Below are 11,390 nucleotides of genomic sequence, written 5' to 3'. Positions count from 1 at the left end.
TCAAACTCTCTCTCTTTGCAGATACATGATACTTTATGTGGAAAACCCAAAAGACTCCACCCCCAAATTACTAGAACTCATACAATTCAGTAATGTGGCAGGATTCAAAATCAATGCTCAGAAATCAGCTGCATTTCTATACACTAACAATGAGACTGAAGAAAGAGAAATTAGGGAATCAATTCCATTTACAATAGCACCAAAAACCATAAGATATCTTGGAATAAACTTAATCAGAGAAGTAAAGGATCTGTTCTCTAGAAACTACAGAACACTGATGAAAGACATTGAGGAAGACACAAAAAGATGGAAAAACATTCCATGCTCATGGATCGGAGCAATCTACACTTTCAACGCCACCTCGATCAAAATACCAATGACATTTTTCAACGAGCTGGAACAAACAATCCTAAAATTTGTGTGGAATCAGAAAAGACCCCGAATCACCAAGGAAATGTTGAAAAAGAAAAACAAAGCTGGGGGCATCATGCTGTCTGATTTCAAGCTATACTACAAAGCTGTGATCACCAAGACAGCATGGTACTGGCACAGAAAAAGACACATAGACCAATGGAACAGAATAGAGACTCCAGAAATGGACCCTCAACTCTATGGTCAACTAATCTTTGACAAAACAGGAAAAAACATCCAGTGGAAAAAAGGCAGTCTCTTCAATAAATGGTGCTGGGAAAATTGGACAGCTATATACAGAAGAATGAAACTTGACCACTCTCTCACACCATACACAAAGATAAACTCCAAATGGATGAAAGACCTCGATGTAAGACAGGAGCCCATCAAAATCATAGAGAACATACACTGTAACCTCTTCGACATCGGCCACAGCAACTTCTTTCATGACATGTCTCCAAAGGCAAGGGAAACTAAAGCAAAAATGAACTTTTGGGACTTCATCAAGATAAAAGGCTTCTGCACAGCAAAGGGAACAGTCAACAAAACAAAGAGGCAACCCATGGAATGGGAGAAGATATTTGCCAATGACACTACAGATGAAAGACTGGTATCCAAGATCTATAAAGAACTTCTCAAACTCAATACCCAAGAAACAAATAATCAAATAGAAAAAAATGGGCAGAAGATATGAACAGACACTTTTCCAATGAAGACATATGAATGGCTAACAGACACATGAAAAAATGTTCAACATCATTAGCCATCAGGGAAATTCAAATCAAAACCACATTGAGATACCACCTTATACCAGTTAGACTGGCAAACATGGACAAGGCAAGAAACAACAAATGTTGGAGACGATGTGGAGAAAGGGGAACCCTCTTACACTGTTGGTGGGAATGCAAGTTGGTACAGCCACTTTGGAAAACAGTGTGAAGGTTCCTCAAAAAATTAAAAATAGAGCTACCCTACAACCCAGCAATTCCACTACTGGGTATTTACCCCAAAGATACAGATGTAGCGAAGAGAAGGGCCATATGCACCCCAATGTTCATAGCAGCATTGTCCACAATAGTCAAACTGTGGAAGGAGCCAAGATGCCCTTCAACAGATGAATGGATAAAGAAGATGTGGTCCATATATACAACGGAATATAACTCAGCCATCAGAAAGAATGGTTACCCCACATTTGCATCAACATGAAGGGGACTGGAGGAGGCTATGCTAAGTGAAATAAGTCAAGCAGAGAAAGACAATTATCATGTGGTTTCATTCATTTGCGAAGGGTATTAAAGAGGGCACGTATTGCATGGAGCACTGATACGCAAACAATGCATCATGGAACACTACATCAAAAACTAACGATGTACTGTATGGTGACTAATATATCATAATAATAATAACAAAAAAGAACATAAAAAAACCAGTTATATTTCTGTACATTAAAAATGAACAATCTAAAAAGGAAACTATGAAAACAATTCCACTTATAATAGTATCAAAAGAAAAAATATTAGATATTAACCAAGAAAGTAAAAGATACGAACACAAGAAACTACAAAACATTACTAAAAGGAATTAAAGAAATTAATAAGTGGAAAAACATCTATATTCATGGATTGAAAGATTTAATACCGTTAAGATATCAATATTATCCCAAACCATCTACAGATTCAATGAAATACCTACCAAAATCCCATTTTTTTGGTAGTAATAGAAAAATTCACATGGAATCTCAAGGACACCAAATAGCCAGAATAATCTTGAAAAAGACTAAAATTGAAGGAGTCACACTTCTTAATTTAAAATTTGACCCCATAATGACAAATGCAGACCAATGCAATAGAACAAACACTCCAGAAATAAACTCTTGCGTATACGGTCAAATGATTTTCTATAAGGAGGCCAAGACCATCTAGATCATTCAGTGGGGAGGATCCATCAGGCTGACATCAAGGCTACTGATCCTGAATCCTTCCCTATGAGGGTTTGAAGCAGGTGCTGTGGCAATAAAGGAAGAGAAGTAGGAATGCACTCAGTCCAGCTCTAGAAACCACAGCACCTACTCAGGGAATTGAGGAAGGCAGCAGTATCCATCGTTCAGATGTTAGACAGAGCTGCCCCTATGGAAAAGGGAAAGTTGGAGCCTAGCGCAGGGCACAGGGTAACGGCCTTACCTAGTGAGGATGTGAGTGCAAAGTTCTCCAGCATCACATCATGGTACAGGCATCTCTGATCCTCATCTAGGAGATCCCATTCCTCCCAGGAGAAATATAGGGCCACGTCCTCAAAAGTCACACTTCCCTGCCAGGATAGAGAAAGATGAAACCACTAACAGCCTCACTCCTGAAGACCCATAAACCATATCCCCACACATCTATCCCATGTCCCTCCTCCTCCCAAGATGCCCGAATCAGAGGAGATACCAGACTTTGGTGTCACTGGTGTCTGCTCTTTCCTTATACTCCCATTATTAACTGTGTTTATTCTGCTTCCCACTCTGCAACCAGATGGAGTGTGTTAAGACTTAGCTAAGGTCACCTTCTGGGGCGCCTGGGTGGCTCAGGTCAGGATCTCAGGGTTTTGGGATCCAGTCCCACATAGGGCTCTCTGCTCACCAGGGAGTCTGCTTCTCCCTCTCCCTCTGCCCTTCCCCCCTCTTCTTGTGCTCTCTCATTCACTTTCTCAAATAAATTAATAAAATCTAAAAAAAAAAAAAAAAAATTCACCTTCTTCCTCTGATCCAGGCCTTCCCTTGCCTCCAGATGGATGCCTAACTTCCGAGGCAGTCATTCCAAGCTTGACTCTGGTGCACAGTTCCCCAATTTGTTCTCACCAGAAAGAAAGGAGGCCTGCAATTACCTGAATGAGCTTAGCCTCATCTCTGAGCAGTTCCACATACCAACGCCTGTTTTTGTAATAAGCTTCCACATTTTCTTTTGATGGCCCCAAATGCGAATGCCTCCATATAAACCCTGGCCTAGACTCAACCCTGAGCTAGGATTCTTCAGGGTCCCCAAACTCAAGGGCTGGGAGAATGGCAGGTGAAGAGTCTCACGACACCACAAATCTGGACAAAATGTGGGACGGCACCAGTGGAGGGGCTGGTACACCTCCACTCACTTGTGAGGTTCCAAAAGCACTTCTGCAACCATCGAAACCTGTGGGAAGAGGCAGGTCTTCGATGGATGTGACCATGGTGACTTTCCAGGGTCTCAGCCCTTCCCTGTGTCCCTGAGGGGCACCACCAGAGCCACGTAACCTCGGGAAGACAGGCCAGTCTCTGTGCCTTGAGTCCTTGGAAAAAGACTCAACCTCCCCCTATGTCCTCATCACCCCCTACAATCTCCATGGCTCCCAGGGTCCTCAGAATGAAGATACCACACTTCGGCCGGGCAGTCCAGGCGTGACTCCGCCTCACGCTCTGTCACCTGAGGGCAGAATCCTCCCGTCTCAGGCCCCCTCCAGCCTCTGCCCCAGCCGGCCCCTCAGCCCCGAGCCCGCTCCCGCAGCCAGCACGCCGGCGCTCACACACGGGCCCCCGCCCGCCGGCGCCTCCCTGTCCCGGACACTGGGGCCTGGGCCGCAGGGACGCGAGCAGGCGCCCCGCCTCGGGCCTTTCGGGTCTGGGTGGTGGGACGGCGGGGAGGGTGGGGGACGAGGGTTTACCTGAGCCGGGTCCCTGGGCGCGGCCGCCGCCATCGGAGCCTCTGGGCGAAGTGAAGTGATGACAGCTGAGCGACCTGGGCAGTCGCCGACACTGAAGCCTGCAGGCCTCGCAGGCAGCGATGTCCCCAGCAGTAGACCCGCCTCCCTACAGTGTGGACAAAGCCTCCTCTCGTACCTTCTCTGTCCGTCGCGTGGGTCCCAATCCGTGTTCCGGATCCTCTTACCGAGCCCCCAAGCCCCAGAACCGCTAAAATGACCGCCACAGAAACGACGGAAGCCCCGCCTCAAGGCGGTTCGCTCTGCCGGAAATGTTCCTTTTCTGGGTTTTCATTGGGTTATTACCGCTGCCGCTCAACGCAAAGCTTTCTGGGTAATGTAGTTCCTTCGGTAGATCAGGCCTGGAAGAGGGGCGCTCAACACCAGAAACTCTCAGAGAGATGATCAAACAGCAAGGCAAGGCTTAAGGGAAATGACCCTCCTATACTTCTAGGGTGGGAGAAGGACTTCGGTTCATCTTAAAGGGGCAGGAGACCAACTGGCAGTCCCAGAGGATCTGGACATAGGCAACGTCATTTCTCTAAATCTCTCAGAACACCGCCATCCTGCCTCTGTTTATGTGTCCATGTTCCAGCCACAGCAGGCGGAATGGTTTCATCCATACACTGCTTCCTACTGGAAATATGGGATGATGAGATGGATTCTATTCCTTCTAAGAGTCTAACTGTTACTTGAAAAGAAAAACTACTTACCAAATTGACGGTTAATGCCAGAACAGTGACGGCAGGGGCAGCATACACACAGGTGTAGAAAGGGGTCATCTGGACAATAAGATAAAGGTTCGACACTTAGTGAGCTCACCTTCTTGCTGGGAAATAATTATCATTTCACCTGTAAGTGCTGACAGTATCTGCACAGGGATCTGAGATCATTTCTGAAAAACATCTGTGATTTGTGCATAACACTGATAGCTCTTAACGTTTATTAGTAAAGTTATCCAAGAGGGGTGCCTGGGTGACTCAGTCCATTAAGCGTCTGCCTTTGGCTCAGGTCATGATCCCAGGGTCCTGGGATCAAGCCCCGCTTTGGGCTCCCTGCTCAGCCAGGGAGCCTGCTTCTCCCTCTCCCTCTGCCTGCTGCTCCCCCTGCTTGTGCTCTCTCTCTCTCTGTCAAATAAATAAAATCTTAAAAAACAACAACAACAACAAACTTATCCAAGAGGGTGAGGTGAACAGAAATAACTAGAGGACAGTCTTACTTTAGGTGTCAAAAAAAAATGATAAGGTGTCATGGGAAGGGCAGCAGAAGACACTGAAGTTTTTAATTTTGTAAAAAGATTTATTTATTTATTTGACAGAGAGAGAGAAAAAAAACTCACAAACAGGGGGAGTGGGAGAGGAAGAAGCAGGATCCCCGCTGAGCAGTGAGCCCAACACGGGGCTCAATCCCAGGACCCTGGGATCATGACCTGAGCTGAAGGCAGACACTTAAACGACTGAGCCACCCAGGCGCCCTGACACTGAAGTTTAAGAAGCAAAGGAATGAAGCAGAATACAACTTCATGCTTCATTCCTGCCTATATTGAGTGTCTTTATTCCATTCCCCCAAATTATTATTTTTCACTCCTAAGAAACCCACACAATGGCCTGAAGTAAGCAAGCGAAAGCAGCAAGGAAAAGTTGCCGGAGGGCATAAACCGCTCATGTTTTGCTTTAGTACACACATGGTAAGTAACTACTCTGTGCCAGATAGGTTTCGAAGTGATCAAGATATAAAACGAAACCAACTAGGCTAAAAACCCCTCAAAAAGCTCACATTCTGGTTGAGGATGACAAACAGAAACACAAATCATTTGGTGATCATTCTAAAAAAGTAATGGTGCTGTGAACAATGAATATGGAGTGAGTGGTGAGTGCTATAGGGAGGTGGGCATGTGTGGCCATGGTAACTAGAATAGTAAGGTGAGGGGGTCTCCTGAATTAGAGGGTATCTGACAAGGACCTGAAGAAGATGAGGGTGAGGGGTTGAGCCACATGTGTATCTTGTTTTCAGGCAGAAGAAACAGCCAGCACAAGGCCCAGGGGCCAAGAGCCGCCCTGGGGTGTCCAGGGAAGAGCAAGCAGGGTGATGCATCTAAAGCCACACCATTAGGAGAAGAGGGTTGAGAGAGGAAGTTAGAAGGGCAACAAGGGCTGAATTGTGCACACTGCAGGGGAAGCCAGAGCCTGTACAAGGCCTTGACTGGAAGTGGTATGTAACTGCTCTGTTGAGAATATAATGTGGAAGGGACTGTGGAGAAGCACAGGAACCATTTAGATTGTGAGTGTGAGATGATGATGGTTCTGACTTGCAAAGAGAGGGGCTGATGATGAAAAGTGGTCAAACCCTGGTAAATTCTGAAGGTGAAGCCAACAGGAAGCCTATGGGACAGAGGTGAAAAGGAAGAAAGAGAGGATTCAAGGGTGAGTCTGAGAATTTTGGCCTGGGCAACTTTGAATACGAGTTGCTATCAAAAGGAATAGGGAAGGGTGAAGTTGGAGTAGGTTTTTAGGGAAGATCAGGAATTTGGTCATGAGCCTGTTCAGTCTCAGGTGACTACCAGACATCTAAGGATAATGTCAAGCAGAATTAGCTCTAAGTCTGAAATTTGGGAGTAGAAATCGGGGTGAATACATAAATCTGAGAACTGTTAGTTCAGAGATGGTACATCAGTCATAAGCCAGGTGAGATCCCACAGAAATGAAATAAGAGTTCAGGATATAAACACAGGGTGTGCAGAAAATACCCTTATGAAACCACTGCACACAAGTAAGAGACATGGAAGAAGCAGGACGCATATCTGTCCAAGGAGTCAGTGGGAAGACTATCATTAATGGAGAAGACAGTATTTCAATGCAGGTTGCAAAAGAAAAAATGCAGCTCAGTAGCTCAAATCAAACAAGAGATTCGATCAACTGCAGGGTCAGATTCAGATGGGTTCTTTTCTCCCGGAAGTTCGATCCCCTGAGCACCTTCCGTGTGAGCTGTCTGGGTGCATGCAAGTATTGTATTACCAGGTTTTCACAGCAGAGTGAATCTGTAATCTCTTGAGAGCAATTCTGTCCAACCTGACATGGCTTTTAAAGGATTTTTTAAAAAATATATTACAGCTATATTCTAGTAAATATTTACCTGGTATAGCTATTTCCATCCGTTAGCTTTATGAGTCCCCTGCCTTCATGCTTGATAGTATCTTTCAAAACTCATAGGACAGAATTTTGTTTGATTTGACTGTAACTATATGGAACATACTGATGTGGTTTTTGGTTCTCACTTCACAGGATGTTTTCTCTACGCAGGAGATTTGACCTGTAGATTTAAATTAATAATAAATTAGTTACAGTTCTTAACTGCTCCACATATGCATACTATAAAGTATAGGTAGATGTAGATCGAGGTGGCCAAAGTCATTGTGAAATTAGGACAGAATCTGGTAAATGCTTTTCCTGGTAATATTTGATGCTTCAGTCCTCAATTTAATCCCATACCAATCACTCACTATTTATTATATAATGTGTACCCTGTGCATTTAATTGTCAGATGATGTGATGTTGTCTGGCAAGTGATTGCTGTCAAATTAAGGATGACTGTCCGGCAGAGCCTTCAACTTCGCCTCTGCCAGAGCTCCGGGGCTACCTCTGGCCGGTGGTCCTGCACGCTCGGTGGCGACACCTCCATAGGGCTTGCGCACGGAGCCTGCGTGCTCTAAGGCAGCAAATTCTGCCAGAACACTTCCACTAGGGGCGCCTGGGTGGCACAGCGGTTGGGTGTCTGCCTTCGGCTCAGGGCGTGATCCCAGCGTTATGGGATCGAGCCCCACATCAGGCTCCTCCGCTGGGAGCCTGCTTCTTCCTCTCCCACTCCCCCTGCTTGTGTTCCCTCTCTCACTGGCTGTCTCTATCTCTGTCAAATAAAAAATAATAAATGAATAAATAAATAAATAAATAAATAAATAAAGTGTGCCCTTTACCTAATGACCCTGGGAGTGACTTACCCTGTAGAAAAAAAAAAGAACACTTCCACTAATGCACCGAGGGCACATACATCTTCAATGGCACTTGGAATTCTGGAGAATTGCCTTTGTGAAAAACTGGCAATAATTTCTTTCAGTTCCATGTCTTAGTTTTCCATGGGAACATCACGAAACCATGAATAACTTTAGTAACACAGTTTGACTGCCATTTCCTCAATGAAGGCTTTACTGCCAAGGACCTTCTGGACCAAAAAATTAATTTGTCTTCTGATGATAAGGATGCCTTCTATGTCGTGGAACTGGGAGACATTCTAAAGAAACATTTGAGGGGCACCTGGGTGGCTCAATTGGTTAAGCATCTGCCTTCAGCTCAGGTCATGATCCCAGGGCCCTGGGATCAAGCCCCTCATTGGGGCTCCCTGCTCAGCCGGGGAGCCTGCCTCTCCCTCTCCCTCTGCCTGCCGCCTCCCGCTCCCACTTGTGCTCTCTCTCTGTCAAATAAATAAAATCTTTACAAAAAGAAGAAGAAACCAAAGCTTTAAAAAAAATAAACATTTGTGGGGCGCCTGGGTGGCTCCATCGTTGGGCGTCTGCCTTTGGCTCAGGGCGTGATCCCAGTGTTCTGGGATCGAGCCCCATATTGGGCTCCTCGGCTGGGAGCCTGCTTCTTCCTCTCCCACTCCCCCTGCTTGTGTTCCCTCTCTCGCTGGCTGTCTCTATCTCTGTCAAATAAATAAAATCTTTAAAAAATAAAAAAAAAAATAAAAAAATAAACATTTGAGATGGTTAAAAGATTTTCGTCAGGTCACCCCCTTTGTATGCAGTCAGATGCAATGATAGCAGAACCATAGCGAAGCCCCTAGCTGCCATGGGACAGATTTGACTATGCCAGCAAGACTGAAATACAATTGGTACAGAGTCTCAGGGTGCCTCCAGAGACGATTATCTATGCAAATCCTTGTAAGCGAGTGTCTCAGATTAATATGCTGCCAAAAATGGAGTCCAGATGATGACTTTTGATAGTGAAGTTGAATTGATGAAAGGGGCCAAGGCACATGCAAAGGCAAAGTTGGTTTTGCAGATTGCACTGATGATTCCAAAACAGTCTGTCGCCTCGGTGTTAAATTTGGTGCCACATTCGAAACCAGCAGGCTTCTTTTGGAACGGGTGAGAGAGCTAAAATATTGATGTCCTCAGTGTCAGCTTGCATGTGGGCAGTGGCTGTACTGATCTTGAGAACTCCATACAGGCCATCTGTGTGTCTGTGATATGGGAGCTGAGGTTGGTTTCAACATGTGTCTGCTTGATAAGGTGGTGGTTTTCCTGGATCTGAGGATGTAAAGCTTAAATATCACCAGGGTTATCAACCCAGCACCGGACAAGTACTTCCCATCAGACTCCGGAGTGAGAATCATAACTGAGCCTGGCAGATATCATGTTGTGTCAGCTTTCATGCTCGCAGGCAATAGTTAATACCATTGCCAAAAAACTCATATTAAAGGAACAGACATGCTCTGATGATGATGAGTCAAGTGAACAAATCTTTGTGTTATTTCATGAATGATGGAGTACATGGAACATTTAATTGCACCCTTTATGATCACACACATGCGGAGCCCTTTCTGCAGAAGAGACCCAAACCAGATGAAAAGTGTTATTCAACCAGCATATGGGGACTGAATGTGACAGGCTCGATCGCATTGTTGAGTGCTGTGACTTGCCTGAGATGCATGTAGGCAACCGGAGGCTCTTTGAAAACATGGGTGCTTATGCTGTTGCTGTTGCTGCTGCTGCTACTTTCGATGGGTTCCAGAGGCCAACTATCCACTATGTGATATCGGGGCCAACATGGCGACGGATGCAGCAAATCCAGAACCACGACTTCTCACCTGAAGTGGAGGAGCAGCGTGTCAGCACTCTGCCTGTGTCCTGTGCTTGGAAGAGGAGGATGAACTGTCCCTCTGCTATCCGTGCTTCAGCTAGCATTAACATGTAGGTGCCAGTCCTGTAGCTGTTAACTTCGAGTTTATCTTGAATTATGGAATTTGGGGAGACTGTTTAACATAATTACTGCTAACTGTCTCTTAATAACTGCTAAATGTCTTCAAAAGTAGGGTTGGCATGGACGAAACAATATGGAAGACTAGGAGATGGGGTCACTTATCTGTGTTCCTATGGAAACTCTTTGAATATCTGTTTGATACGGATTTTTATTCACTTTTCAAACATACTACTAAAGAGTGCCCCTCAGCTGCTGAGCAAGCATTTGTAGCTTGTACATTGAATGGGGAGAAAGCTTAGTGTTGTGACCTAAAGATAAAGTATTTTGAAATAATTAAAAAAAAAAAAAAAGAATGATTGCCTTGTTGTAAAAAGGCCAAGGATTACATGGGTAGACCATTCTGTGAGTTCACTCCAGCTGGTCTGAACTAGCCTGAGCTGTTTTGCTAAAAACAGGACACAACAGTGACTCATAGTCAAAGCGTGCCACATATTGACAATTGGTATTGCTTTGTACTTATAAATTCAAGGTGAGTGTTGGGGCCGTTTATACAAGTTTATTGATAATGTTTATTGAGTATTTAAATCTATACATTTTCTTCTAATCTCAGCTATAGCAAATCTTGATATACTGGGTTTCATTTCACTCAGTTCAAAATATTATCTACTTTTTCTTGTGATTTCTTTTTTGACTCAAACATTATTTGTCAATGTTTTCTTTAATTTCCAAATATGTGGGGATTTTTTTTCCAGAGTATTCTTTTATGAAGTCTAGTTTTATTCCCTTATGGTCAGAGTATATAGTTTCCTGGTTTTAATCATCACGTTGATGATTTTCACCAGGGGTCTATGTGCCCGAGACTCTCTGCTGTTGAGGCTGACTATACAGAGGGAATATGCCCACAGGACCAGAAGAGTATAAATTTCATTTTGGGTTCCCTGCTTCCCAGGTGTTCTGTCTACATGTTAGTGGTTCCTGATTTGAGGGCAAAGTCACACAGAGCTACTTACAGAGGAGAAGACAACCTGAGCTACATCTGACTTCTCTAGCCTTTGCTGTGAGACTGGCCTTGCTTGGAATACATAGTCTTACTTAAATGTTTTTGTTATATTTTATTCTTTTCCCTGCAATAAACTGTAGTTTGGTGTCAGTCATTTTGAATCATGTGAGGCTTCTTTTGCAATTAAACCCCATCTGACCACCACTATCCATACAAGTCTAACAGGCTTTTAAAATACGAAGTCAATCCACTTAAATTTTTAAATGTTTTTTTAAGGGTTGGATTTTTAACTTTTA

General features: G+C 44.3%; 1 protein-coding gene and 1 pseudogene across 5 annotated transcripts in view; one reads left to right on the top strand and one right to left on the bottom strand.

The window, feature by feature from the left end:
- The window catches only part of LOC103677251 (zinc finger protein 211), a 19,905-nt gene extending 15,518 nt beyond the window's left edge, over nucleotides 1–4,387 (bottom strand). Inside the window, exons 1-3 of one of the 5 annotated variants that reach the window (XM_040633780.1) lie at nucleotides 4,084–4,385; nucleotides 3,144–3,575; nucleotides 2,592–2,718 (exon numbers count right to left, since the gene is read on the bottom strand). In XM_040633780.1, the coding sequence (XP_040489714.1) occupies nucleotides 2,592–2,625 (34 nt within the window). In that variant the 5' untranslated portion in view covers nucleotides 2,626–2,718; nucleotides 3,144–3,575; nucleotides 4,084–4,385. Of the gene's footprint in view, nucleotides 1–2,591; nucleotides 2,719–3,143; nucleotides 3,839–4,083 lie in introns of those variants that run through there. The other 4 variants (XM_040633781.1, XM_040633778.1, XM_040633779.1 and 1 more) reach the window with 4 other exon arrangements.
- A 4,558-nt stretch (nucleotides 4,388–8,945) lies between these two features.
- On the top strand, nucleotides 8,946–10,637 carry LOC103677252 (annotated as a pseudogene).
- Nucleotides 10,638–11,390: the final 753 nt, after the last annotated feature.

The sequence above is a fragment of the Ursus maritimus genome, unplaced genomic scaffold, assembly GCF_017311325.1.
Source record: "Ursus maritimus isolate PB19 unplaced genomic scaffold, ASM1731132v1 scaffold_19, whole genome shotgun sequence".
NCBI lineage: Eukaryota > Metazoa > Chordata > Mammalia > Carnivora > Ursidae > Ursus > Ursus maritimus.
Note: the sequence above shows the minus strand (reverse complement) of the source record. Positions and strands in the feature narration are given on the sequence as shown.